This window comes from Doryrhamphus excisus, chromosome 4, assembly GCF_030265055.1.
Source record: "Doryrhamphus excisus isolate RoL2022-K1 chromosome 4, RoL_Dexc_1.0, whole genome shotgun sequence".
NCBI classification, from domain to species: Eukaryota; Metazoa; Chordata; class Actinopteri; order Syngnathiformes; family Syngnathidae; genus Doryrhamphus; species Doryrhamphus excisus.
In genome coordinates, this window is record NC_080469.1 from 13,047,492 (window position 1) to 13,075,054 (window position 27,563).

General features: G+C 41.1%; 1 protein-coding gene across 12 annotated transcripts in view; it reads right to left on the bottom strand.

Annotated features, from left to right (window-relative positions):
• The window catches only part of trpm3 (transient receptor potential cation channel, subfamily M, member 3), a 134,863-nt gene that overhangs the window by 9,506 nt on the left and 97,794 nt on the right, over positions 1–27,563 (bottom strand). For 4 of the 12 annotated variants that reach the window (XR_009129707.1, XM_058072037.1, XM_058072031.1 and 1 more), the window contains 13 exons: positions 24,108–24,208; positions 23,648–23,782; positions 23,524–23,574; positions 19,136–19,276; positions 16,648–16,677; positions 14,189–14,481; positions 13,471–13,699; positions 9,527–9,730; positions 6,936–7,076; positions 5,754–5,882; positions 3,731–3,982; positions 1,611–1,785; positions 1,146–1,274 (listed from right to left, as the gene is read on the bottom strand). Coding sequence is in view for 11 of the 12 variants with exons in the window: in XM_058072037.1 (XP_057928020.1) it covers positions 1,146–1,274; positions 1,611–1,785; positions 3,731–3,982; positions 5,754–5,882; positions 6,936–7,076; positions 9,527–9,730; positions 13,471–13,699; positions 14,189–14,481; positions 16,648–16,677; positions 19,136–19,276; positions 23,524–23,574; positions 23,648–23,782; positions 24,108–24,208 (2,010 nt within the window). In the remaining variant the exon portion in view is untranslated. The remainder of the gene's footprint in view (positions 1–1,145; positions 1,275–1,610; positions 1,786–3,730; positions 3,983–5,753; positions 5,883–6,935; positions 7,077–9,526; positions 9,731–13,470; positions 13,700–14,188; positions 14,482–16,647; positions 16,678–19,135; positions 19,277–23,523; positions 23,575–23,647; positions 23,783–24,107; positions 24,209–27,563) is intronic. The other 8 variants (XM_058072034.1, XM_058072038.1, XM_058072039.1 and 5 more) reach the window with 5 other exon arrangements.

Below are 27,563 nucleotides of genomic sequence, written 5' to 3' on the forward strand. Positions count from 1 at the left end.
AGCTTAAGAGTAGCATATGACATCAGTACATAAAGTACAAATTAACACACTAAACACGAACGATGACGATGCAAGCATCCAGGCACTTAGTGTTAAAAAGTGGCAAAAGCAAATAGACAAAATGCATATGTATTTTGCAAACAAACAAGAAGCATATGTTCTATGCTTCTTAATGAGGGAGCAGGGAAAAATAAAAATAAAAATTGCATTCATCATGTTCTCATGTTCAACACAGTGATCCCAATATATTTAAACATATTCCCAATGTTTCAAATATATTGTCACGTTTGGCTTAGCCATAGCTTCACTCAATGGCTGCTTTGGAATGTATTTAAGATACATCAAATGTTTTTTCCATCTGTGATGGTTCAGTTGCTGTGGATTATCAGCGGAACATTCAGCATTTTTTTCTTGGTTTGTTTGCCTTTTCAGATTCATTCTACTCATGCCCATCACTGCTTAATGTTCAATTGATCACACATTGCAGCCCAAAGACAGAGAACTGAAGTAATTTTCTACTTAAAATTTTTTGTTTGGGTCCAAAAGAACTCTTTCAAGAACTCTGACAACTGAACCACGTGAAAAAACAGACTGGAGATGATGACAGGCGGCTGATCATGATGCATTTAAATGCTAATTGTAAATGCCTATTCTTTTTTTTGTATTCTGGTTATGCTGCATGGCTCCAGTGAGAAGCTGAGTCAGCAAAAAGGGAGGGTGACAGATGTGTTGACAATAGCAATGGCACGTCTTCCAGAGAAGCCTTAAAGTCAAAATGGTCAAGAAACATCAAGGGACTATCACAAGTTGCAACGTTGATAGTTCCCCTTGCTGTTGAAATGAAACACAACTGTGACAGACTTTGTTTGAAACGTGTGATAATTTGATATGACCATTTACTAGCCAGTTGAAGACAGAATGTGGCCTTTAGGGTCAAGCTACAAGTGAGGTTCACTCATATTTATGCAGTAGCTGACCCAGGAAACCACACAAAAGGGAAACCTGGAGCATGCACACTTGTCTCTAGTGGCCACTAGTGGGAAGAGTGGGCATGGCACGGTGGTAAAGTGAGGATGGTGAAGCAGGGGTGTGTGGGTTAAGTTAAATGTACTTAAAAGTGACAAATCTATAGTAAGTTGATTTACTGGGATTTTGAGTGCACTGGGCAATGTGGGATGGACCACTACTACGCCAGGTTCCATGTGTTCGTAAGTAATTTTCGACCAGCCAGAGTTTTTCATTCAGCCTTTGCTGTAACTTCCTACTATGCATATCTGAAAAACAGAATGAAAACATTATTTCAGATCTCTTCTCTTTGGGCCACCCCTCCCATAAACGACAACCAAACATATGTACAAAGGAACAGCAAACAAAAGTATTTTTTTAACCCCACATTAACAGTCAAAGATTTGGACAAACTAACACTGAAATGAAAGACTGATGTAATAACTTGACAGAAGGCACGTTTGAGGCACAGAAACAACATATAATAACTCAACTCAGTTTAATCAAGCAGAAATCCTGTCTTGTACTTTTAGCATTCTCGTGCCAATGTATGCTCTGACGAAAAGAATCATACCACTTGCAACAATTCCCGGCCCTAAACTTACGGTCAATCTGGTCAGCAAACACCTCTCCATAGATCATCCAGTAAGGCATGAAGAAGATGTTCCTTGCCAGCATCCAAGATGGATCTTCATTGGGGTTGAGGATGGCCTGCCGTGCCACCCCAAAGCTCATGAGCACCACTAACATGATGATCACAAAGTACATCATGTCGATCATCTGACAGAAAGGTGAAGAGGAGAGTTAATAAAGGAAGATGGCTGCTGCAAAAGAGTCGGGAAAGACATTATTTTATATGGAACGCACGCAGCATCGACCAGGTAGCAGAGACGAAGTTACTTAGTGTGCATAAGTGTAGACTAGGGTCATTCAACTGGTATCTAGATGACAACAACCCAAACCACAATTTCAGTCCTAAACTTAGGAGTTACTCACTGAAATTTGTGCTGCGGTTTCCTAATGCTAGGAGTCCACTGGGTCGATGCCAGTGATTGCTGTGGCGCCACAGCGAGCCATTACATCATCTTTGGCGCGAACTGGCACCAAATGGCGCCGGCCCAGAGGACTCCTAGCATCACTGCCGCAACTTGGCTCGCGCCATTACATTCCAGTGGATTCCAATAGGTGGATTGTTTGTGACATTTGGTTCCACTTGGTGGACACTTCGACGAATATTTTAAACATTTTCAAATTTTCCTGGCGCCAAACTCAATTTTTGACGCTGTTACGAGCCACCACGAGCCAGTTGGGAGGCAGTTTGAGCCACTGCACGTGACTAGGCACCTTATTGGCGACACTCGGGGCCACAGCAAATTGCTTTGCCGCGAACTGGCACCAACTGGCGCCGGCCCAGTGGACTCCTAGCATCATTGCCGCAACTTGGCTCGCGCCATTACATTCCAGTGGATTCCAATAGGTGGATTGTTTGTGACATTTGGTTCCACTTGGTGGACACTTCGACGAAGATTTTAAACATTTTGAAATTTTCTTGGCGCCAAACTCAATTTTTGCCGCTGTTACAAGCCACCACAAACCAGTTGGGAGGCAGTTTGAGCCACTGCACGCCACTAGGCACCTTATTGGCGACACTTGGTGCCACAGCAAATTGCATTGGCGCGAACTGGCGCAAACTGGCACCAACTGACACCGGCCCAGTGGACTCTTATGCTATGTTCACACCGACGCCGAATGTCGCGCTTTGAATCGGCGATGAATTTGGCATCATTTTTCAAAAAATCTCACGATCTCCTCAGATATGTTTATGCTCTGATAAGCTCTGTTACGCAATGGAAAATTTCGAGATCCCGACTGCATCCCGCCTCTCCAGAGCATATATAAAGATGCAGCAGATCCATTGATCCTTTTAACCAAGCTCTGTTAAGCTTTCCTACGCTTTGAGCAAAACTTTGATAAGCTTTGTGACGCTTTGATAAGCTTTAATGCGCTCTCCCTGCTTTACGCAATTCGTGACAGATCGCCTCAAATTTTTAAACAGTTTAAAAATTTTTGGCGCTCTTGCCGAATGTCCCGAATTGCTCAAACCTTTCTTACGCTGTATTACGGTCTTTACGCTTTCATTAAGCTTTGTTACGCTTTGCCGCCGCTTTGCTCGCCGATTTAATTCGCCATCGATTCGGCGTCGGTGTGAACTAGAGGATCTTTGACTTGTGATCAGGATTTGGTTCCACTGTTATGTAGCTGACCATTTAATCACAAATCCATTTGGCCAAGACTTTCTAGCTGATACAATAGTACAACCATCAGAGAACGGACTTAAAGACACTGGCATGTCAGGTTAATTATGGCCCACATTTATAAAGAACCTCATTTGCATTTCTGCATCTGTTGTATTTGTGTCCTCTGAACAGATTTCATAGCGTGTTGGAAATGCCAATTAGCTGACAAAGCCATTACATATAAATCTCTGCTTCTCGTCCTCTTAATTGCTGATTCTGAGAGTGCTACTGAGGGCCATAATCACCTCCAAACGACCAAATATCACACAGAGGAAGCTTTGGTTGGTCTCTCTTCTGAAAAGTCATTAGTTCTGATCTCCAAGAGCCTCAATTATTCTGCACAAATTAAACATTTTGTAAACCTGTAAGCCTTTGAGAACCATTATGTCACCACAAAAAGAAGTCCATGCTCCACAGCCACATCTCACCATCTTGCCAATCATCATGACATAGGGACCCAGGTACTTGTTGACACCAAAGATGTCGAGCAGCCGGATGTACCAGTAGATGATGTTGACACAATAGATGACCCGTCCATAGCTCATGAGCGGGGGCTCCTGGAGACGCAGAACCATGCCGACAGAAAATATGAGGATGGCCATGAGGTCTGTGATGTTCCAATACTCCTGAAGCCACACCTTGACCTTCTGTAACAACTTTCCTGGCTCTGACATAAGGATCTAGAGGGAGTGTTGGAGATGAATTAGAATAGAACAGGAGACCTGAGGAGGATGGTAAGAAAAATGACAGTTAAATACATTATCACAAGATGATCACAATGCGGTTAAACAAAGGCTACAATAGGTACACAGTCATAAGAACTGTATCAAAAACCAATAGCAGCAATGCCGCTTTTACACCACCTGAGAGGTACACATAGTATGTTAATTACTAATTTACCGTATTGTCAAACTCTACTAATCATGTTGAAAGGCATCACTGAAGTATAATTTATAAAAATACACCACATCACTTCATAGTGCAAACCACCGTCATGCATGGCGTTATGTCAGATGTTAGAATTGAACAACACCACAGCTCAGCTGTTCTGTGATTGTTCCTTGTGAGGGTTCCTCTTATTCCTAGAGATAGACCGTTGACATTACTGATATCATTCAATATTTTTGCCCAGTGTGACCACAGGTGTTCTTTTTGACAGGTAAAATGTTCGTTTTGTAACGCTGTTACATGTTAAATGTGATTCATCCATCCATATTCTACCTCTTCCTGGTCGGGGTTGAGTAGAGCCTACCCCAGCTGACTTAGGACAAACAGCGGAGTACATTCTGGACTGGGCCCTAGTCAATTACTGAGTGGGGCCAGAACCCACACTGCCTCCAACTCAAGTCAAGCGATTCAACCACTAGACCATCAGTGACTGTTAAATGTTGAAGGTGAATAAAAAAAAATTCTATACAGTTAATTCATTCATTTTCTACCGCTTTTCCTCACGAGGGTCGCGGGGGGTGCTGGCGCCTATCCCAGCTGTCTTCGGGCGAGAGGCGGGGTACACCCTGGACTGGTCGCCAGCCAATCACAGGGCACATATAGACAAACAACCATTCACACTCACATTCATACCTATGGACAATTTGGAGTGGACAATTAACCTAGCATGTTTTTGGTATGTGGGAGGAAACCGGAGTACCCGGAGAAAACCCACGCATGCACGGGGAGAACATGCAAACTCCACACAGAGATGGCCGAGGGTGGGAATTGAACCATGGTCTCCTAGCTGTGAGGTCTGCGCACTAACCACCAGACCGCCGTGCCGCCTATACAGTTAATATTTTGTGTAAATCAACTGTATTTATTAATTAATTCATTAATTTTCTACCGCTTGTCCTCATGAGGGTTGCAGGGTTGCTGGAGCCTATCCCAGCTGTCTTTGGGCGAGAGGCGGGGTACACCCTGGACTGGTTGCGAGCCAATCACAGGGCAGCTGGGACAGCTGGGATAGGGTCCAGCACCCCCGCGACCCTCATGAGGATAAGCAGTAGAAAATGAATGAATGAATGTACAGGTGTACCTAATGATGTGGACTGTGAGTGTACTTGTAATGCAATACAGACAGACTGCCGTTAGAGGGCAGTGTGAGTTCACTATTCAGAGCCATAGTTCAGCAGACAAAATGATGAATGTGTTTCATATACTTACAATACCAACATAGCCATCAACTGAGACAGTACTGTCTAGAATATTTATGCTTTACTCTGTTTTATATATTTTGACACCTGTCCTCTGACCCCATTATGTGTTATCTCTCTTCCTATTTTGTGTATTATAATGAAGAACAGTATAAATGTAACACCAAGCCTCCCAGCATTTCTTGAATTGAATGTCACAGTGACAAGTGTGTCATCAGCTGAGTGGGTTGGAATGATCATCTGGGGTTAAACATAATTTTGCACGTGCACATATGCAAGCCAGCAGTGCTCGGCTCCATCGTACCTCCCTCATCTTCTCAATGCCATTGGTGAAGATGTAAGCGATGACGATCCACTCTTGAGGGGAAGGCCACAAGTCCATCTTGACCAAGACAATGTAGTTGAACAACATTAGGTAGCCTACATAAGCCATCTGTGTAAAGAAAAAGACAGCAAAAAAGAAAATTATGAGAGTGTGTAATTTAATTTGTCCACTGGCTGACTCTGGCTCATTTATTGTAAATATTTGAGTGACACCGTGCCTCAAAATAGTCATCTGATGTCATGACACCTTACTGCTATACCTGCAATCCTGGCCTGAAAACGTCCATTACGTGCCTCTTGTGGCTGTGCCTATTAAAACCCTCATCAGCTGTCTGGTTTCCTTTCAATTATGCTTGCAATGTGGACTACGCCTCATCACCATGCAGGCTAGAGGACATCATGTTCAAATCAGTAGTTAGGCTTATCGAGGAGAGGAAAATGCACACTAAATCTTCCATAGCCAGAATAGTGTACCATTTAAAACAGGTAAGGCTGTTACACCGACTACGGAATTTAAGTGTGTTTTGGCAAGTTGTTGCTTTTAAAGTCATGTTGTTCCTATTTTATGTGCACTTTACTGATGTGTGAATTAGGGTAGTGTTGTTGCACACCTACCATGTTTGTTTATATTAGTGTTTAGCCTTTTGCTTTGAAGTGGAAAAAGTTAGAAATGAGATGTGTTTATTTGTAGGGATCCATTAGCGCCGCTCTTGAAAAATGTTCGACAATTAGTCAACTATGAACAAAATCAAAACAAATCAGACGTAAATGAGATTAAAATCCTTAGTAAAGACATTCCTATTTAAAAAAAAATCACACTAACAAGTTGATCCTCTGAGGTTTTATGCAATTTAAATGCATCTCAATGTTTTGGTCAAAATCTAAGTGGTGTGCTCAGAATACTTGACATGCAAGCATACATTTATTAGAGATATTCTCCCATGTTTTCCAATTTACAGGGTAAACCTCATTAAAAATGAAGAAAAATAATAGCATAATTGGGAGTAGAAGAGTTAATCAGCCTAATATTGTGACCATGACTGCTCATCCATCACCCCAAAGAGTCTGGTAAATAATCAGGATGCGTACACTGTGGAAGTGAATGCAAACTGCAGGCAAACAGATACCATTACCTATGAGACTTGTTTCTGAATAAACTGACCGTATGGAACCAGAACTTGACGATTGGAGCGTTGTAAAATTCGTAGATCTTGCGCCCCATGGGGATGAGGCGATGGCGGTTCTGAACCTCCTCGACATCCTTCTTCCTGGATGTCTCCGTGGTTACCTTTCCCAGCATCGCCTGGGAAAATGCAAACCCCACATGGACCGACGGAGGAAGGAAAGTGAGCGGAAGGATGGACAAAGTGGGAGGAAATTGTAATGCATCAGAGGAGCAGGAGGAAGAGGAACGGGGATGGATGGGGTGTGGAATACAAGTGAGAAAGGAGCAATGGTTATATTTTTAGGAACGTGTTTTCTTTCATCATCATGTCATATGCAAAGAAGCAGGCACAGGCGATGTCATCATTCCAAAATGTGAAATGTGTGTTTGAGGTGCGTGTTGAGGTGAATGAAGGCTGGTGACACACAATGACACAGACACACACTCATGGATTGTGTCTCAGACAACAAGACGGACCAGAGAAGACAAGAAGATGACAGGTAGAGGACAGAAAAGGAAGACAGAAGACACAATTCCTAATCCATGAGAGAGGGTTCAGGCCCCTTATTATGGTCATGTCTTAGCAACACCAGACCTGAGAGGGAGTTTATTCATGGGATTTGTATTGAACATATCATTAGATACATGTACACACTCTAATAAGATCCAATGAAAAAAATACATGAAACATATTACTTCCCTAATTCAGCATGTGGCGTACTGCATAACACAAAACTGTTTTGGACCTGAAACTGAAACTGAGGATCGTTATCTTTGTGAAGGCAGAGATTTTGATGCAGGCCTTGTTTTTGTATTTGATCATGAAATCTCCCTCTGTGGTGTCGCACTCTTTGTGTATCGTTATGGCATCTTTTTAAGTATCTGGCAGTGCATTTGAACAATCAGAAGCCAGGCCACAAATTGGGGACTCAATGCAAACGTGTCCTCTAAAAAGAGATATTTTTAGGCCATGTCCACATGAATTAAATAATGTTGTTTATTTGTGGGTTTTGGGTTCTTCAAAAGAAAATGTCATAATTCAGTTTTGGGAAAAGTCCAATTAGGGAAAATAATTTGCTTTGTTTTTAATGCTTGCATGTGGCAACGTCTTTTGGGAGTGTGCCTGTTTCCTATATAATGAGATTATACCAAGTGAACCTATATGTATTCCTTATATGCAGCTAAAATAAGTCATACACATGAATCCTCTTCCCTTCAACTGATTATTGTAAAGTGTGCCTTTTCTGGAAATGACAAATTTCTGACTGGTCAAATGGTTTTACTGTTGGAGGTATAGTGCCCCCTGTTGCTTTGGCATTTCACAATGTTCTATGACTGCCTCTAGTCAATCAACAACAGGTGCAAGGGCCACAAAAACAAGTAACTGCCGGGGTCTCTGAACTAGAGCCTGGTCAAAAAAACAATGGCAGATGACAGCTCGAGACTACCTCCTGATGCTGTTTTCATAAACGCCAGAAAACAGAAAACTACTTTTATTTGATGTATCATTCATGGTCAGCGGCCAGCAGCTTTATCTACCAAAAAACAAAATCTGTTGAACAATAAACTTGTTAAAGTATATTGGGAGCTACACTAAAGTGAAGTTTCTATATTTTTCAACTCCAATTATCACCTGATTCCAATTAACCTCTTTGCAGTTTTGGGAAACATCCCAGCTATAAATAAGGCAATTACAGTACATATTTTTAAATACAGACATACGTAGCCCAAAATCCCTTTGCTTTTAGAGTCACACAGCCTGTTTGTGCCGGCTTGCTAACTGTGGTCAATGCAGATGGACAATATTTAGAGTGGTGCTGAAAGGTGCTCAACTTCAATGCAATCAGTTAAATGGACAATATAAGATCCAGGTTGCAAATTACAAATCAATTCCCACTCTTGATTATAGTGTGCAAACTGGATCTTGATATATCTCCTCAACTGATTAGATTGAACTGGGAAAAAGTCCAAGTGCTGCCTGGGCATCCAAGTCTATACGCCGATAAAGCAAATCCACGGCAGTGAGAAGGTGCTGAGACTCTGGATGATTTAAGATATGCAGCAGCAAGCACACACGGTTACACCAATGCAAATCCGGGGCCTCTCATGCTCGGCAGCCCACATGCGGAGTGGTCCGCTGCAGCAAGCCATCACCGGTTAGAAGAACGAGCATGAGGGACAGCTGTCAGCTAGCAAAGTACTGTACCTCATCTCGGAGAGAGGGACGGGGGGGGGGGGGGGGGGGGAGCGGGAGAGAGTGCAGAGCATGGGAATTGGAAAGAAAAAAAGGCAAAGAGAGAAGAAGAGGTAGAGAGAGAGGGAGGGAAAGGCAGAGGAGGAGATAGATGGAGGGAGAAACATTCACGAGGAAAACCCACAAGAGACGCTACAACTCCACCATGTCTTGGCTTAGACAACAAGCAACAGGAAGGTTGGCCATGTTGGGTGCATTTGGACAACTGTGTGTAGATGTGTTAACAAATTCTCATTGCAGAATCACAACTGCTCTTGTTTTTGCTAATGTGAACGCCTGATGCCTAAATATGTGCACAGGTTCTGAGATGCAGGGCTGAGGTGGGTTCTCTCACCACGGAGTTGTACTGCGCCTCACAGTAAGATCTTACTGTGAACTCCATGTCTTCCTCCTCTTTCTCCTTGACCGGCTTCTCTGGTTCCTCTTCCTCCTTCTCCTGCAAATATGCCTCTTGATCCTGGGGCATGTAAGACATCTCATCCTTGTTCTTGAACTCCAGGCTAAGGATGGACGGTGGCAAGAGCAGACCCAAGATAACCTGCAAGGGGAAAGTTGAAGGTGGAGGAGATAGAGGTGAAATGTCAGATATGATAAAGATGTTCTCGCTTATGAGCAGTGATGCAGAAATGACTACAGGGAGATGCAGCTAAAGTATGACACTGGCCATCGGTGAAGGTGACAATCACATGATTTAAATTGTCATAAAAAAGCCTCCCATTATGAAGTCGACCTGAATGTCGCTACTTGACAGTGATATGGTATTCATAATCAAGAATCATGAATCAGTCATATCAGGCCAAGAATAAATGTAATTATTAGTCACTGACAAGACAACTGAACACAAAATGCACATTTTAAATGAAACTATTTTTTTTTGTCAAGGGAACAAGAAATCCAGACCTTCATGGTCCTGTGTGAAAAAGTGATTGCCCCCCTCACCCTAATAACTGGTTTGGACACACTTAGCAGCAACAACTGCAATCAAGCGTTTGCTATAACTTGAGTCTCTTACAGCACTGTGGAGGAATTTGGACCACATTGAAGGGTTTTTGAGCATGAAGTGACCTTGACTTTCGGATTTTTTTTCCCTTTAATTAAAAAAAAAGACGTTTCATTTTAAATTTGCATTTTGTGTTCAGTTGTCTTGTCAGTGTCATAATTAAAAATTTTGATGATATGAAACATTTAAGTGTGACGTCAAGAAGTCAGGAAGGGGCAAATACTTTTTCACGCCACTTTATGTATATTAGTCTGATTCTTACTTTACACTCGGGCAAGAATCTGAACAGCTTGCTGAAACACATTTCAAACCTATAGTACACAGTTAACAGTGTCATTTTCCTCTGGATGACAGTGTAAGCACTCCAGAGATCTAATTTACAACCAGTTAAAAAGTCAATTCTCCATAATATCTCTGCTTTAGGCCGCACGGTGGACTGTGCATGCGTGGGTTTTCTCCGAGAACTCCGGTTTCCTCCCAAATTCCAAAAACATGCTAGGTTAATTAGCGACTCCAAATTGTCCATAGGTATGAATGTGAGTGTGAATGGTTGTTTGTCTATATGTGCCTTGTGATTGGCTGGCGACCAGCCCCGACTATTGCCTGAGGACAGCTGGGATAGACTCCAGCACCCCCGCGACACTTGTGAGGATAAGCGGTAGAAAATGAATGAATGAATGAATCTCTGCTTTAGTATTGTGTAACTATATATTTCTGGAGGTCCTTTTAGTTACTCATGTAGTCACGCTCCGGTATGTCGCATTCAACATCAATCATTAGAATCAAAAGATGTCAAACATATGTCAAACATAACGTGTGATGAAATCAATATTCTCATCTCAGTGATTCATCGTCCACTCATAGCCTGCAGTGACAATATCCTGATGAGTTACAGTGTTGGGAATGGATGCTGGCAGTGCTCGCAATAACATGTGCACCCATATTGTTTTGACAATATTTGGACAGTGTTATTTGGTGTATGTCATGACATCCCGGGGGCAGAAGATCTTGTTTGTTCAACTTGTGGCATGCTTTCCGCTCCCATGAGGCTCAGCAGTACATTATCTTTCCTCGTCCAAAACACCCCCGCAGACCTACTTCACTGTCTCCAAAGGTCAAAGAAGACTTGAAGCACTCTGCAGAGAGAGGCTACACTGTCTCACTCTCTATTTTGTTTGAACCCCTACTGACTGGCCACCCCCCCACTGACTGTACCGTGGCAACCCCCAAGCCAACTGGCTGTCATAAATGACTCCAACCTCTCTAATCTACAATCTTAAAATCTACAACAGAATAAGTTTGGTCATTTAATTTTAACGAAACAAAACCTCAAGTGTATTTACCCATCAGGCAAGGCAAGACAAGTTTATTTATAGAGCACCATACATAGATAAGGCAATCCATAGTGCTTTCCAGAAAAGAAGGGTAACTTCTTCATCCATAAAAAATTCTAAAAATCACTAAAATTCCACAAATCATTACATAAAACAAAAAAAGAGCTGATATTTGACTAGGCAGTGACACATGTGTAGTTGCAGCACACTGAAAATCTCCACGGCCCCAACGGGTTGAGTGAAAGCTCACCACACAGATCAAAAATGTATAATATGTGGGGCACATTTTCAAGGTTTTCTAGTAATTAAGGTCAGCTCTTCTGTTCCCTTTGGCTTCAGATGACGATTGGGAGAGTTTAACAAAGTTATGGTAGAAGTCCATGGCTAATGATTGATTAGTGGCATTAGTGATGACTGGGAAGATGCTGATGGACTTTAAATATCTGGCAACACAAGTACACCTCACAGTGAACATGTCCAAACTGTGACCCAAGTGTCAATATTTAGTGTGAGCACCATTGGTATCTAGCACTGTCTTAATGCTCTTGAGCGTGAAATTTACCAAAGCTGCACAGTTTGTTATTGAAACCTTCACGCCTTTCCCCCACAGCTCAGGTGCTCAGGCGGCCATCCGCCTCCACCATCCTCAACAAGGCACTTATCATTTTGGAGGTGTGTGCGGGGTCACCGTACATGTTGGAATTCATGTTTCCCTCAAAGAACCACAGTCCTGGCTGCACTCATGCAGCCTAAGACCATGACACTACCACCACCATGCTTGACTGCAGTCAAGAGACTATTATCCTGTTACTCTACCTCAGGGTTCTCAAACACGCGGCCCATGGGCCAAATGTGGCTCACAGGACACTAGTTTGAGGCCCCCGCCTTGATATGAAAGTTTAACGTTAGTGCGGCCCGCGCAAGTTTGATATAGATGCTGTATGGTATCATGTACCCAGAAAAAATTATTACGTTTGATTAATGTTCATGTTAAAGGTTAAATAACTGATAATAGTTATCCTCCCTATCCGTGTGGAAGTGGTAAGTTTTTGGCTATTTAAGTTTAAAGGAAATAACTAGAAGGCTACCGTTTAGGTCGCAAGTGCTCTAGTTTGCGAGTTAGCATGTGTCTCAAGACCCTGCAGTTGCGCAATATGTTGTAAATAAAAAGAGTATAAATGTGACTATAGTCGTGTTTTGTCATGTCTACAGGGCTCTAATAATGCTTTGTTAATTTTAATCTGAAAAAAATAATTTGTCTACCCACCAACTATGTGGTTTCTTAAGTTTTTATTGTTTGCCGTTTTATTGTTATTATTATATTTATTTATTCATTACTGATTGATTGATTTTCTTTATTCTTGATTTGTTTATTTATTTTTCATCTTATTTTGTGTAGAAAAATAAAAAATAAGATATTTGAGAACAGTGGAATGTTTTATCAGAGCTTTTCTTGTAGAAAATCGAAACCAAAGCAAAGTTAATTCATTTTTCTGTTTTTAATAAATGCATTTTTTTTGGGGGGGGGGAAACCTGATGTGGCCCAGTCTCGCCCAGACCCTAGCTCCAGTGGCCCCCAAGTAAATTGAGTTTGAGACCCCTGCTCTACTTTTTACGCCAGCTATTTAGATAATAATAAGATAATAATACAAGCTGTACACTGACTATTCTTATTATACCCAAGTTTCCTTTCTATAATATTGTCCCTTGAGAAGATTTAAATTCTAAAATTGATATACATGTGGATACCAGAATGAAAATGGTACAGCAACATTGCTTAGTTTGAATTACAAATTCAATCAATACAATAAGTGTACCTAGTATTCTGCATGCAAAAAATGTGGAGACGGTCTAACGGTCTAATTTATGTTTTCAAAGATGATGTCTAAGTATGTTGCTAATTGCATTTCTCGTTTTCCCCAGTGGCTGCCTCCCTTATTTTACCTTCAGTCCAGAGTTCTTGCGCATACGCAGTCGTCCCATCCACATGTCTGTCAGCAGCATCTGACTGCAGGTGTGCGCAATGAAATCCCGATGCTTAGCCGCTACCGCCAGCTGCAGGCAGGTGGCGTTGCTCCAGTTCTTCAGCTCATACGTCAGGAGCTTCATGGCCATCTGCTCATCCTGTTTATAGGACTGGTCCAGAAGTTCCACTGCCAGCTGGCCAAACTCTCTAGGAAATAGTATACATGAAATAAACAGACGCATAAAGACACGGATAGAGGGAGTAATGCGCCTTGTGCACAACATGTAAGGATTACATGAAACTGGTCCAGGCATCACTGACCATCTGCTTGAAATTCTAAATTAGAATTGCACATAAACACTTCCACCCACGAGAGAAAATGTAAAATGTCTAGTGTTGTTATACACACATGTATTCTGTTGTACTGCATCATGCTGAGAAGTATTTAATTTTGTTATGGGCAAAATGTTGTAGCGAGATAGATAAGGAAAATATGTCCCCTAAATTATTTCTGTAAGCAGAATATTACCCCCCCAGATGAGTACCATCGTCTCCAATGCATGTCCTTAAATAACGATGATGCATGTCATTAGATTTCCTTATGTATGTCACTTCTATACCCTGGGAGCTGCAGAATTTAGAATCAGGTCATTTTCCTGTCAAAGAAGTGTGTTTATGTGTGCATCAATCGCCCACCTGGAGTTGTGGTTAAGCTCCTGTGAGATGTCGTCCACCATGTCGTTCTCGGATGCTTCATGGGCCATGGCTTTACACAGTTTACATGCTACCAAGGCTTTGGCCATGGCCTCTTCGCCGTGCTGCCAAAAGAACAGTGCCATCTTCTGACGTTTTAGCAGGACGGCCCATACCATCAGCTCGTGGAAGGGAAAAGGGAAGTGGTTAATTTCGGGGTCATCCAAATCGATGTCCACTTCCTCTTCTCTCTTGCGTGTCGTTTTTTGACGGCCCCTTCGGATTGGCATGTCATCCTGGTGGGAATCCGTGACATGTGACAGGGGGAGGAAAAGATAAACAGCTATGTAGATTCTTCCTGCAGGCGATGATTATGAATGATGCTCATTACCATACATCACGACAACAGACGTAGCGGTCCGCACAGTTACAATACTAAATACATTTTGCATATGAAAGACTTTTTTATTTAAAGTTCCTCATTCTGTGTTTAACTGCAGAAGAAAAATCAGTATATGGAGAGCACTTAGGTATGCTTTTGCAGAGAATATTCTAATAATTACTATCTAATCTAATTTCCTTTCCTGGTGTTTGAAAAAAGTTTATTCGTGTTCTGAGATTTACCCGCTGTCTCAGGAGAGATGGCAGTTAGTGCCTAACATGGCAGCAGGTCATCATGGAGATACTGATTTGAAATCACTTCATTGCAATGCTACTGATGGTGTGTCAATTACAGACATCTGACAGCTAGCTCTAATACACTTGCTCGGAGACATAGGACTGGGTGATGAAATATGCCTGTTACTTGCCAGTAACAGCTCCAAATGTGACATATTGTTTGAGGTTGATTGATAACAAGGAGACATTTGCAAGCACACATCAAGGCGGAAAATATGCTGACAAAAAAAAGACAGATAGAAAATTGCCATAAGGTCATGCAATTCACACACAAGAGCAGAAACTACACAGTGGAACTACTCATTCGGTCATTGCTCATGAAGTTCAGTGCAACTGTGAGCTCAAACCAATTTGTTCTCACAAGAATTATGTAGAAAATCACAAAAATGAGTGCAACTGGACTATTTAAGTTCCTGAATCTGCAAATTACCCACAATGATGCATAAATTTTGCACTAAAAATGCTACTTTACCACAAGAATGCCAACTCTAAAATCAAACACAATCCATTCTGAGACATAAGAAATATGAAAACGGCTTGAAGAGATCGGGTCTAGAGATGTATACTATACATGCTTCTTATACTAGTATAAAGAGCTTCTTCCCCAGAGAGTTATAGCTTTTTTTCCCCTGTCACTCATATGCATCAGTGGCCTGAAGAGATTAAGACCCGCTGGAAAACATGTTTCTCAAAGGTTGTTAGCAAGTTATTAAACAATGGCGGAGGAGTTATATGCTAATTTTAGAATGACAAAACATAAACACAAAAAGCTGAGAAAAAATCCAAAGAAAAACACATCATGTGGGTAGTTCATATTCTAATTTAGAATAGTACAGATAGATTATGTACAGTGGTGTCAGTCAGGGCCAGCAAAGTCTTCCAGTGGTGTACGTTAGATTTCTTTTTTTTTGTCCAATCAGATTTCATCTTCTATGAGTTGCCATGTTAATGTAATCTACCCAGGGCCTTTAAAATCAGTCATGCTGGTCCTTGTCACGTAAACAGTATTAGCAGCGTTTCTGTTTCTGTATCCAATCACATTTCAGATTCTCCTAACGAGGCCAGCACTAAGGCGCACAGTAACGTCCAGGTTTTTCTGTCCTCTGATTGGTTGATGTCTGAAAGCCGGTGCGAAACACTCTGAGTCACATAGTGCGCTTAAACGCATCATCACATGAACAGATTCTCGCTTAATTGATCCTGTTCTGATCACGAAGAAAAGAGATAGACATGGTGTTGTTGATCGGAGGTCCTCCAGACCAGTGCGAATGAGAGTGTTTTTATGTTTTTGCCATTTGTCGTTATTAGATATATATTGATTCTGAACTGCTTTACAAATGCTGTATTCAACAACAACCAATTTTATAGTGCCACACATTGTTATATTGCGTTTGTATATATTATTGATAGTTTGTATAATTGTCTAATTGTGTCAAGATAGTCGTAATAGTGATAGTAGTGAACTTGTGAATTGTATGATCTCAGAAGTGATCAACTTTTAGTGGTTCCACTTGAAAAAAAAACATCATCAAGTAGATTTATGAGTTTTGTATGAATGCTACTAATTCCTTGTGAGAACAGGCTCTTTAGACATGTATCATAGCGGGACTCATTATTACACCATCTGGTGCAATGAGACATTAGTGACTTTTTGAAAAAAAACAAGACACTGACTGACTGAGACACAAAACACAAACCAGTACACATTTTGAAGAGGAACAATTTAGAGGAAGAGGAGGAAGAAGAAGAGAATGGGAAGGAATGACCATGATGGGAACACTCACCTCCATCCCCAGCAGTTTCAAGGCTTTGGGCTAAAAAGGCAACAAGAACATGAAGAAACACCTTTTGGGATGTATTTCATGGAAAAAAAATTTGCTGGTGTAAGACGTTGTGCAAAAGCAGCATTGTGCATTGGTTGATACAGTGGCTACAGTAATGTGTATCTGTAATAAAGAAGGCCATGTTTGCATTATGTATTCATGAGCTATCATCCAAGATGGTAAAAATAGCTTGGTTCCCTTTAGGGATTTTGATATCTGCATCTTCGTTTTCGTTCTAACATGTTTATGTGCTTGTATGTGTGTGACTATGTGATCACATGTTCTCACTCGCGCTATCAGTGTTTCTTTGCTTTATCTCCATCTTCTTCCATCAAGCTACTTTTGTTTCTTCCATTGCAGATATGCAAATTTATGAACAGGCACACGACAACCCCATAAGCACGCATTCACACACACAAGGGTGCATCGTCAAGCAGAATCGTGGCATTTCACGAGTATATTTCTTCATTCATCGCCCCTGTGTTTAAGGTGTGAAGCTTTGTAAAGGGATTAAACAGCATGATCGTATAGCTCAATAAGGAATGTGTGTGTGCGGGGCGAACAAACAACTAGCAAAAGGTACGGCACATAATATCAGTCTTTTGTTCATTGGCTGCATGTTCTATCAAGGGTCTGCTCATCAAGAAAATTACAGTTATTAAATAATTATTCATGTCGACACCGTTGAAACACAGTGTGAGGTGCGTCGAAATAGGTATTTCCCATGATGTCCGACGTGAGCTAGCTCACATTAACTTCTTTTCTTGTGTGATAATACACAGAAAAGGAAATAAATTGGAAGGAAATAAAAATAAATAAACAAATTCCAAACAAAGGACAGAACAGAACCAATGTTGTAAGAACTTGAATGTGAATCTGCTGGATGTTGATCATCCATGATATTTGAAATGTAGCTACTGCCATTTTGTGCAGATAAGAACAAGTACATCAGGAGTTTGCCTACAGCCACAGGTAGGATACATGAATAATTGAACACAGCCATTAAATGGGAGAAATTACAGTACACTGACTGTTATGGTTAGGTGCTAACCAGCTATTTACTGATTGGCCAGTGCCTGTGCTTTATATCAGAGGTAGAAAATGTATCTTTTAAAATCAGGGGTCTCAAACACGCGGCCCGCGGGCCAAATGTGGCCCGCATGACACTATTTTGAGGCCCCCGCCTTGATATGAAAGTTTAATGTTAGTGCGGCCCGCGCAAGTTTCATATGGATGCTGTATGGCATCATGTACCCAGAAAAAATTATTACATTTGATTAATGTTCATGTTAAAGGTTAAATAACTGTTATTTGTTATCCTCCCTATCCGTGTGGAAGTGGTAAGTTTTTGGCTATTTAAGTTTAAAGAAAATAACTTGAAGGCTCCCGTTTAGGTCGCTAGTTTGCGAGTTAGCATGTGTCTCAAGACCCTGCAGTTGCGCAATATGTTGTAAATAAAAAAAGTATAAATGTGACTATAGTTGTGTTTTGTCATGTCTACAGGGCTCTAATAATGCTTTGTTAATTTTAATCTGAAAAAAATAATACCTATAATAATAAATATAATTATTATTATATTTATTTATTACTGATTGATTGATTTTCTTTATTCTTGATTTGATTTTTGATTTTTCATCTTATTTTGTGCAGAAAAATAAAGATTAAGATATGTGAGAACAGTGGAATGTTTTATCAGAGCTTTTATTGTAGAAAATCGGAACCAAAGCACTGAAAAAGTTTGTATATTTTTCGTTTTTAATAAATGCGTTTTTTTTTTTTTTTTGGGAAAACCTGATGCGGCCCAGCCTTGCCCAGACCCTAGCTCCAGTGGCCCCCAGGTAAATTGAGTTTGAGACCCCTGTTTAAAATGGAAATGAACTAATGAACTGTCTTTTGACACTTTTGAACAGACTATTAAAATATTCATTATTTCCTATGGGGAAAAAAAGCATTATGCAATGCAAAAAACCTGAAGGTCGATTAGTGTACCTGAATGGAAGGTGTTTGACCTTAGAAGCTCCGTTGTATATAGAAAAACCTTTTCTGCTCCTGTAAAGTCATAGGCTTATCTTTTTTAAGCCGTGGACATGTGACACCTATTGCATCAGCTAAAAGCTATAAAGTAAAAGAGCTGCTACAGTTTGCAGCTCTGGGCGTCACTAATATGATTGTTTCCCCCTTTACTACCTGCACAATTACACGCTAAGGGCTCCTGCACTCGCTGCTCATTCAAGCATATCCCAAGCAGTGTTTGAATGTAAATGCTAATTTGCTGTAGAGTGCGCAGTCACTGCCTAACATACAGTATCATTATTAAATTATTTGCCCACATTATCTATCATGAAATTAGCGGGGCTAATTTGATCATATGGTGTATTGTAATTATTATTAATGACTTGTATTAAGAAATAGACTGTATGTTAAAGGAATGTGAGGTGAATTTGCTCACCCTCTTTGGTCCAAAAAGGTTGTGGTACAGAGTCCTGAATCTCTTTCTGGTGTAGTTACAACGATAGGCGCCGCCCATGAGGTATTCAATGACCAGTCCAATGTCGATGAGGCTGATGCGGTAGTCTGGGGGCAGGTTTCCCTACAAAAGCAGATAGCATTAACAGGCAACAACTTCTTGCCAACTCAATAAAAAAGGCAGGTAAAGTATACACTCACTGCAAAAAAAAAATAAATCCACATCAAACTGAGTTTGGCTATGAAAGAAAACATGATTATCAAATTCACCTTGAAGTAGATCCAACTGAACCCTGGATATTCTCGCTTGGAAAGAACACACAGTATCAGTGAGTAGAGCGCACGATAAGCACGAGCAGGGGAAATGAGAAACACTACAAGACGGACAAGATCTCTCTTCCAGCCCTTTGTATTAAATAGTTTTTGTTTGTGCTTTACGTTAAAAGAATAATCAATATTTGGAACTCGACTTAAGTGTCCACAGAAACAGACTAGATCTCTTGCTGACAATTCCCAAGTGCTGAATACGTGAAAGTGATTTAAAGAGCATATATTATTTCTCAAGAAAATAAAAAAAAACTATAAAAATAATTTGCTCTTAAGGACTTAATGAGACTAATTAGCCTGGAAGAGAGGGGTGATATAATGAAGGGTCAACTGTAAGTGGTATAGGTAGTAATAATAATAAAGTCCTGTCATGTATCTGAAGTCAGATATCATCATGACAGCCCACCCTCTCTACTTAACAAAAACACTCATATTATCTCTACTACGTTGGACATCGGAGGTCATCACAATTCTGCAGTAACGTATTTCCTTGTATTGCCCAGGGGTGCTAGTTTACTCAAGGGCAGAGTGTAGCATACATCTAGTCAGGGTAAGTCATTGATTAATGAGAGGCCTTTTTTCCCCAACAAATAAATAACACTCATTTACAATATCATGTTACAATGTAATTGGTATTATATTTCACTCCACACTGCATACAGCAGCACATCGTCATCACTACCCTGCAAAGCTCAGCTTTACAGATGCCATGTCTGCTCTGCAGGCAGTATATATTGTGACATATGGTGGTATTAGTTATAGAAAGGTAATTACAGCATGTTATTTATTTTCCCTTAGGGAATAGGTTTAAAGTAACACACACAAGCACAAGTCGTATTTATGTCTTATATGACTTAGTTACGCTTACCAAATTGGCTAATACAAGTGTAAATGTGACTACACGGGTGTAATTTCATGTTGACAGGATTCGAATAATGTTGAAACCCGCATTTAGAAGGCTGTTTTCTATTCTCATACTGCGAAAATATTCAATTTATAAATAAGAAATCCTTATTTGTGGAAATTCACTTATCACGGTCTGGTCTGTAAGTAATTATCCGTGATAAATGAGGTATTATTTATATATACATATATATAAACCCAGTAAGTAAGCATCATAAAACTTTTTTTAAAAATACTTCAGATTATTGGAATGGTACGTGTTTTATGTGGCTAAAAAAAGATGTCAAACATGCAGGTTATAGCCATGCTGTGATCTGGGAGCACCAAGTGTGTTGCCACCCAGCATGAACTGCCATTGTTCATTTATTCTGTAGCAAAGTCAATTTCTGCTTGAGCAGCTGCAGCTCACAAAGCCAATCTGTGTGTTTTTGACTGGGGCTTTCACACAATGCAATGATTGGACCGCATTACACTCCCCCAAGAGCAACCTTCGCCGGCAGTTACCAGAATAACACCTGCTTTGGGGTCAAAATAACAGCAAAAGGCCATGTGCTGACTGTAATGGTGTCTTGTCTAGAGGTGTGAACAAGGAAGATATAATAACGACATTGTGAGTCAATGTATGGATGGTATTAAAAGGTAATTGACAAAATATTAGGATAGCAACATTCAACTGCACAACTTAAAGCGGACCTATTATGCTTTTCTGACCCATAAATGTAGTTAGAAAGTTGTATTCCAACGATAATGAGAATCGTGCATTTGGAAGTGAGCCCTGAAAGAAGTTTGGGATGACCGTCCACCCCACTCTGCTTTGTCTTGGGAGGGTTACCAATCACAGTGAAGTGGGCGGACAGTGGGTGGAATAAATTCAAACAAACCATTTTGGAAATCCAAGGAAATACAGCTGGAATAGGTACGGATTCTGAAGGATCTAAAAAGCTTTCTGTGCAGGTTATTGTGAGCAGCTGCTTTATAGGAGTCCACAACTCAATACAAAGGGCCAGAAATTTGCATAATAAAATCCGTTTAAGCAAAGAGCTGCATCAAAAATTCTAAAACTTTATTCAGTTTTGTTTAGTTAATAATAAAAAGTATGCATATTATAATTATTTTTCACAGATTAAAACCTAGTACCTTGCCATGCTTTGGTCAAAACAACCCAAAGATCAAGAAATAAACCACACTTAAAACCCCTCTAAACAGCCTTGTTCAGAGCAACCGGTTTCTGGGAGCCGTCCAGTCTCATACAAATGAGCCACAGCTCTTTCCTCCCCCCCTCTACTGCAGTAGCAGTCAGAAGCAATGCTAGCAAACAAAGCAAGTGAGTGGTAACGACAAATACAAGTTTCACCCAGAAAACTACAGCCTGAGTCTTATTTCTACACTGGAGGAAAAGACGGGGATTGGCTTTGAAGTAAAGACATTACAGACTTCAGCCTTGGAGCAGAAGCTCCCCTGAGCTCTAGAACAAGGTCTGAAGCCCTAACAGGAATGGCTAACAATCATACATAAAATGAATCCACTTTTCTCTAAAGTCTTCTGTGGCTTGGAGGTAATGGAATGATGTATGACCATCTATGCATACAACAAAACAGCAGCTATGCTTAGCTTGTGGCATAAACAAGATAGTAGTACAGTGTAGTCACTTACAAATGGACAATGGAGTATCTGCAACCAGGGAGGTTTCAAATCTAAACTGATTGTGACATGACGATAAAGCCAAATTCTGAATGGCTCACTTGTATACACATTTCTAGACAGGGAACTAAAAAACAAAAAAAAAATCACTTGTGGAATTTCACGCTTGATGAGACTCCAGAGAGCCAAATACACCCCTGATCAAAATTTTAAGACTAGTTGAAAAATTGCAAGAATTTACATTTTGCACTGTTGGATCTTAAAGGGATCATTCAGATTTTTTGACATGAAGTTGTATGACATCCCCATCAGCAGTGTAGTCCTTCAATAGTGAAAATAAAGCCAGGTGAGTTGTGAGGTCTGATTTTTTCGAGGAGGCATGCAAATGTATTCTTCCGCAGCTTATTGTTTTGAGGAGCCAAACTCTTTACTTAAGTAACCCCAGCAATTAACTGGAACTATGTTTCTCACCGAAATCTGATCAGAACTTGGCTCACAGGATCAAGTTCTGAGTAAGTCAGTTTCGATGGACGACAGTGGATGGAAGGAAACCACATAAGCACATCCAAAAGTCCCAAAAATCGGTGCCAATACAATTCCCAATTGGCAACGTACCGGTTTCAAATGTGAACTATACCTCTCCCTAGGCAGGAGCATGGTGCCTAATGAAAACTGAAAGCTATCCTGCCATGCACTGACGTGTTTGAGTTCTCATATGTGCTCTTTGCTTTGTGGCAGCTTTAGATCAAAGTTGTGTTTGAAGACATAATAGCTCTAAAGAGAGTAGGTTTGATTGCAGCATGCAACCTTTCCAAGGATGCAGCAGGACTGCAATCAGTAACACCTGAATTAATGAACCCCTCTTGATGCCAGTGTGGCTGATGGTGACCCCTCCATCATCTCCCACCTGAGGGATCACCCTTAATTGGCATGAGGACATGTGCTGAATGTAAAGCTCACAGTTGTTATATTTTAATCAAGTTGTGTGTGCAACAAAAACAAAATGCAAATAGTCCTCACCACAAGTAGATGAAAACACACCATTGTGATGCAAAAATTAGTATTGTCAAAGACTCAAGTCACACACAAATAGTCACAAATAAAAACACAACTACACTGGAGTTATTCCTTCTCGGCCTCACAGCAGTTCCACAGCTGTTTTCTCAAGTTCAAAAATCTGTGAATAAAATACTCTTTAATGCATGTAGTGTTTGTTCGCAATGGCGCTATGTGCCTTAGAGAAAGAACAGAGTAAATAGTGAAGGAGTGAATGGAAGTAGACAGAGGGATGCGAGTCATGCACAGCGCTACACAGATACAGCAGCCTGCAGCTCCAGCTGAAAGAGAACAGCCAGCCTCTATTTGCTGTTAAGAGCAACTAGGACCATCAATACAAACAAATGAAATACGAGGCAAATAAAAAGAAGCTTCATGTGGTCTTTATTACACAAACACTCCAGCCAACATTGCCGTAACGTTTGACGTTAGTGATAGTCATACCTTTTTGACATCCCTGACAAGGTGATACAGCGTGTTGGATGGGCCATGTCTCTGTGGGCAAACATAACATTATCAGATCAATATGTCTGCCATGGGACCTTATCATCAAGACTTCTGTTCTTACCGTGTTGTATAGCTCCTCCAGCCTGGACAAGGTGAGGAAGCGGTGCATGCTGACTCCATTTTCAATCAACAGCTTGACAAAGTCCACTCGGTCCAGAACTAAGGCATCCAGCATGGCTTGCTCCAGGGAACCAACCTGATCAACAACAAAGCATGGAGGTGCATACTGATGCTATCATAGCTTCTACATGTATCAAATGCAAATCACTTTAATAGTATCTATGGACAACCGCCATTTAGTCCAGATAGAAGGACAGAACGAGCATTCATATGCTCACACAAATCCAAAAGAAAGTTTCTAATAAATAAAGATAGAGGTAGAATCTGGATGAAAATATTTATTTTTGTGGTAATACAATTATTGAAGGTTGTCATGTCTCAATTAAAAATATTATATTATTTAGACAACTTAAGGCGAACATACACATTATGTATTTGTATTATACAACAGTGTTTCTTACAGGCCACTGCTGCCCATAGATGAAGATCTGACTGCGGGCAATGTCAACTCTGTTCCACGCGAGAGCCAAACTCAACTGGTCAGGAGCTGAAGCGTTGGCACCTGAGGGAGGAGCAGATGAGTCAGTTGCATTCAGTTTGGCTTTTAGGTTTGAAGCAATGGCGCTGATACTGATTATGATACTTTTTAGAACAAACTACACAGTCATACTGTTTGTTTGATTGTTAGATTGTTAGATTGGTGTTTTTTGCATTTCATTAACTCAGACATGACTGGAGCCTCCCACCTTTGAATTCTTGAATTCCCCCCACAAAAAAATGTCTCATGGGCACAATGCCTGGGACAATAATACCTGAATTAATCACACAATAAATGAAAATTCTTCAGGCTGACGAACCCATGCATCCACAGACACTCATATGCATGCATATTTGCGCATACATCCTTTCCTTCATCCAACACCTTAAATCACGCCATCTTTTTGCAGCTCGATTCTTGAACAGTGACGCCACGGGTCTGATCCTCCCAACGTCCAGCTACCTACTGTTCGGGCCTGGGGTCAGGGTGTGTCTAGGAGAGGCCTTAGCCAAAAGATGGAACTCTTTCTATTCCTGGCCTGGATTCTGCAGCGCTTTACGCTCTCCACCCCGCCGGTCAACCCCTACCCATGTTGGAGGGCAAGTTTGGAGTGGTCCTTCAACCCGTCAAGTACAAGGTAACCGCCGTACCCAGGCAAACGTGCCAGGCTTGCTAACTTTGTTACAGTGGAGCCCCCGAAAGGCCCCCAAAGCCCTGAGCACATTGTTGACTACAACCAAATGCTAGCAATCGTAAAAAGTATAAAAGGTCCAAATGTTGTCACCTGAATGTTACATCATTCATTCATTCATTCATTCATTTTCTACCGCTTTTCCTCACGAGGGTCGCGGGGGGTGCTGGAGCCTATCCCAGCTGTCTTCGGGCGAGAGGCGGGGTACACCCTGGACTGGTCACCAGCCAATCACAGGGCACAAATAGACAAACAACCATTCACACTCACATTCATACCTATGGACAATTTGGAGTCACCAATTAACCTAGCATGTTTTTGGAATGTGGGAGGAAACCGGAGTACCCGGAGAAAACCCCACGCATGCACGGGGAGAACATGCAAACTCCACACAGAGATGGCCGAGGGTGGAATTGAACCCAGGTCTCCTAGCTGTGAGGTCTGCGCGCTAACCACTCGTCCGCCGTGCCGCCAATGTTACATCATTTATTACCAAAATATTAGAGCATATGAATGGTTACAAGGATTAAAATCCAAAGATGTGATAATATCTGGTATTCTACACTCGGGGTCAGTGATGTTAATGTTCGGTGAGACACACAAGCACCAGACTTGATCCCACATGCACAATAATCCCCAAGAAAAACACAAGCTACTGTTGCGGGGACCATAGCTGGCACCGTAATTGGCTGCATGTGGCTGGCTGTCTTGCATTCATGTTGTGTAGTAATGTGCTTACTTGTGCAAATGTATGTTGCAGTTTTTAACAGTGACACTCTGCTCCTCTATAGGAACTGAACTATTTTTGTCCCCTCCCTCTTGTTCCTTTTTCTCCTCATCCTTCATCGGCAAATCATCCTGTCCTCTCTAACCCTTGTCTCACTCTACAGTATGTTGTAGTATGCCTTGTAGACCCAATCTTGTGTATCGTCTCGTCAGCTGATGCATAGTGTCTCGATGGGTGTGTGGAGCTGTGGCTATAGGCAAAGGTTGTGATGGGAGTAAATGTACTCATCTAATGTGTATATTAGGATGTCACCAGGCTCAGAATTTATCAGCTGCCTGGCGCCATGATACAATCTCATCAAAATGTCTCATCCACTTGTAATACCCCCAGCAGTCATCATGGTCACTTACAGTGGTATCTTGAACAATACTGCTACCTCAATGGCTATTATATCCTGTTATTACTATCTATTATGTTTGAATGAATATAATCATTCATCCAGGTCATTGTATTCTCAGGTCTAATCTATCAATTAGCTGTATTCCACCGATACAAACAGCTATGCCATGATCTCCACGTTATTTTTTACATTCCCGTTATCTCCCTGACCATTAGCGGTGTTTGACGACCCACCGCCTCCCCTCCTGCCGCGCCAAACATGGTTAAGTCATGTTATCACTGCAATGTCTTATCGTGTTAGGAATGACAGAAGTAAGGGGAACTGGCATTCTTTACCATTTCGGCTTTAAATAAAAACAGTCTTAACGATCCCGAAGATAAGCAACAGTTTGACTCAGCATTCTAGTCTATGTGAAGTAATCTGAAATAATCTTGTAGAAAATAATTTCCAGTGAAGCTTGCAGCCTAATCACTGTACAAAGTGTTCTGGTTTGAAGGCCTGTACACGCATTACTGGAGCTTCATGCTGTGATTTCATACTGAGACCTGCTAATAAGAGGAAAAACTCACTAATAAGCACTTTACTGGAGATTTGTGTGCATTAATATGCAGGGTGGTCTGTTTTTAGTCAAAGCATATTACTTTACTCTGTTCCTCCAAAGGGAGGCTGAATTGCAGCAAATTATATTAATCGAGAGAATCCTTAGGATATTGATTGCCTCGGAGAGTGGACCATCAATTAGTCAAATATTGCAAATCTCCTTGTTTGTTGCACCTGACCTGTTTGTTATGCTCGAGGCAGAAGCTGAGTTTTGTCAGTGCGGCATCTAATCCAGTGTTTTAAAATGCTCCTGGGCAGGATGTGACAGTGGCAGGATTTCATTTTACACTAAAAGCCTTCACGTGTCTTTATTCACTGAGCTGCGGAATGAAACTTGCATGTAAAATGACTCTCACGCAGGGTCCCATGCACATATGTTGCCCTGGTGCTTCTCTCTCATTTTTCACTTGCCTCATCTCTTCTTTTTGCATGTTGATATCGTATTGCCCTCTTTTCGCGTTCTGTGATTTCAATTTACCTAAATACCATTTATGTCCCAGTGCATAAAGAAATGAAAGACGCTAATACAATTCACGGAAGCAGTGATAGAGATAACAGAATTCACCTTGGAGACATGAAACATAATGAAGACAAACATCAGTGAGTGATGCTACAGGCAAAGAAATTGTGCAACTTGACTATACTAAGCATACATTATTTATAGAATATAATTTCAATTTCACATTCAGGCCTTTTTGTATGCATGTATGTGTGGAGCTGCTTGGTGTCCGATTGCACCATCAGAGCAACTGTGATCAATCTGAGGTACTGCATAACCAGTTGAAAGTATGATTCCGTGAATGTTCTACAAAGCGGCCCTTTCTCATTTGAAAATGAAAAAAAAATCTCACAGTTTCACCTCCTGTTCTTCTGTTTGTACATACTCCCCACAGACAGTCTACCTTAAAAGAACAGCTTTTTTTACTTTGGCTTTGTAAGTGGATGTTGCACAGGCCTTTCG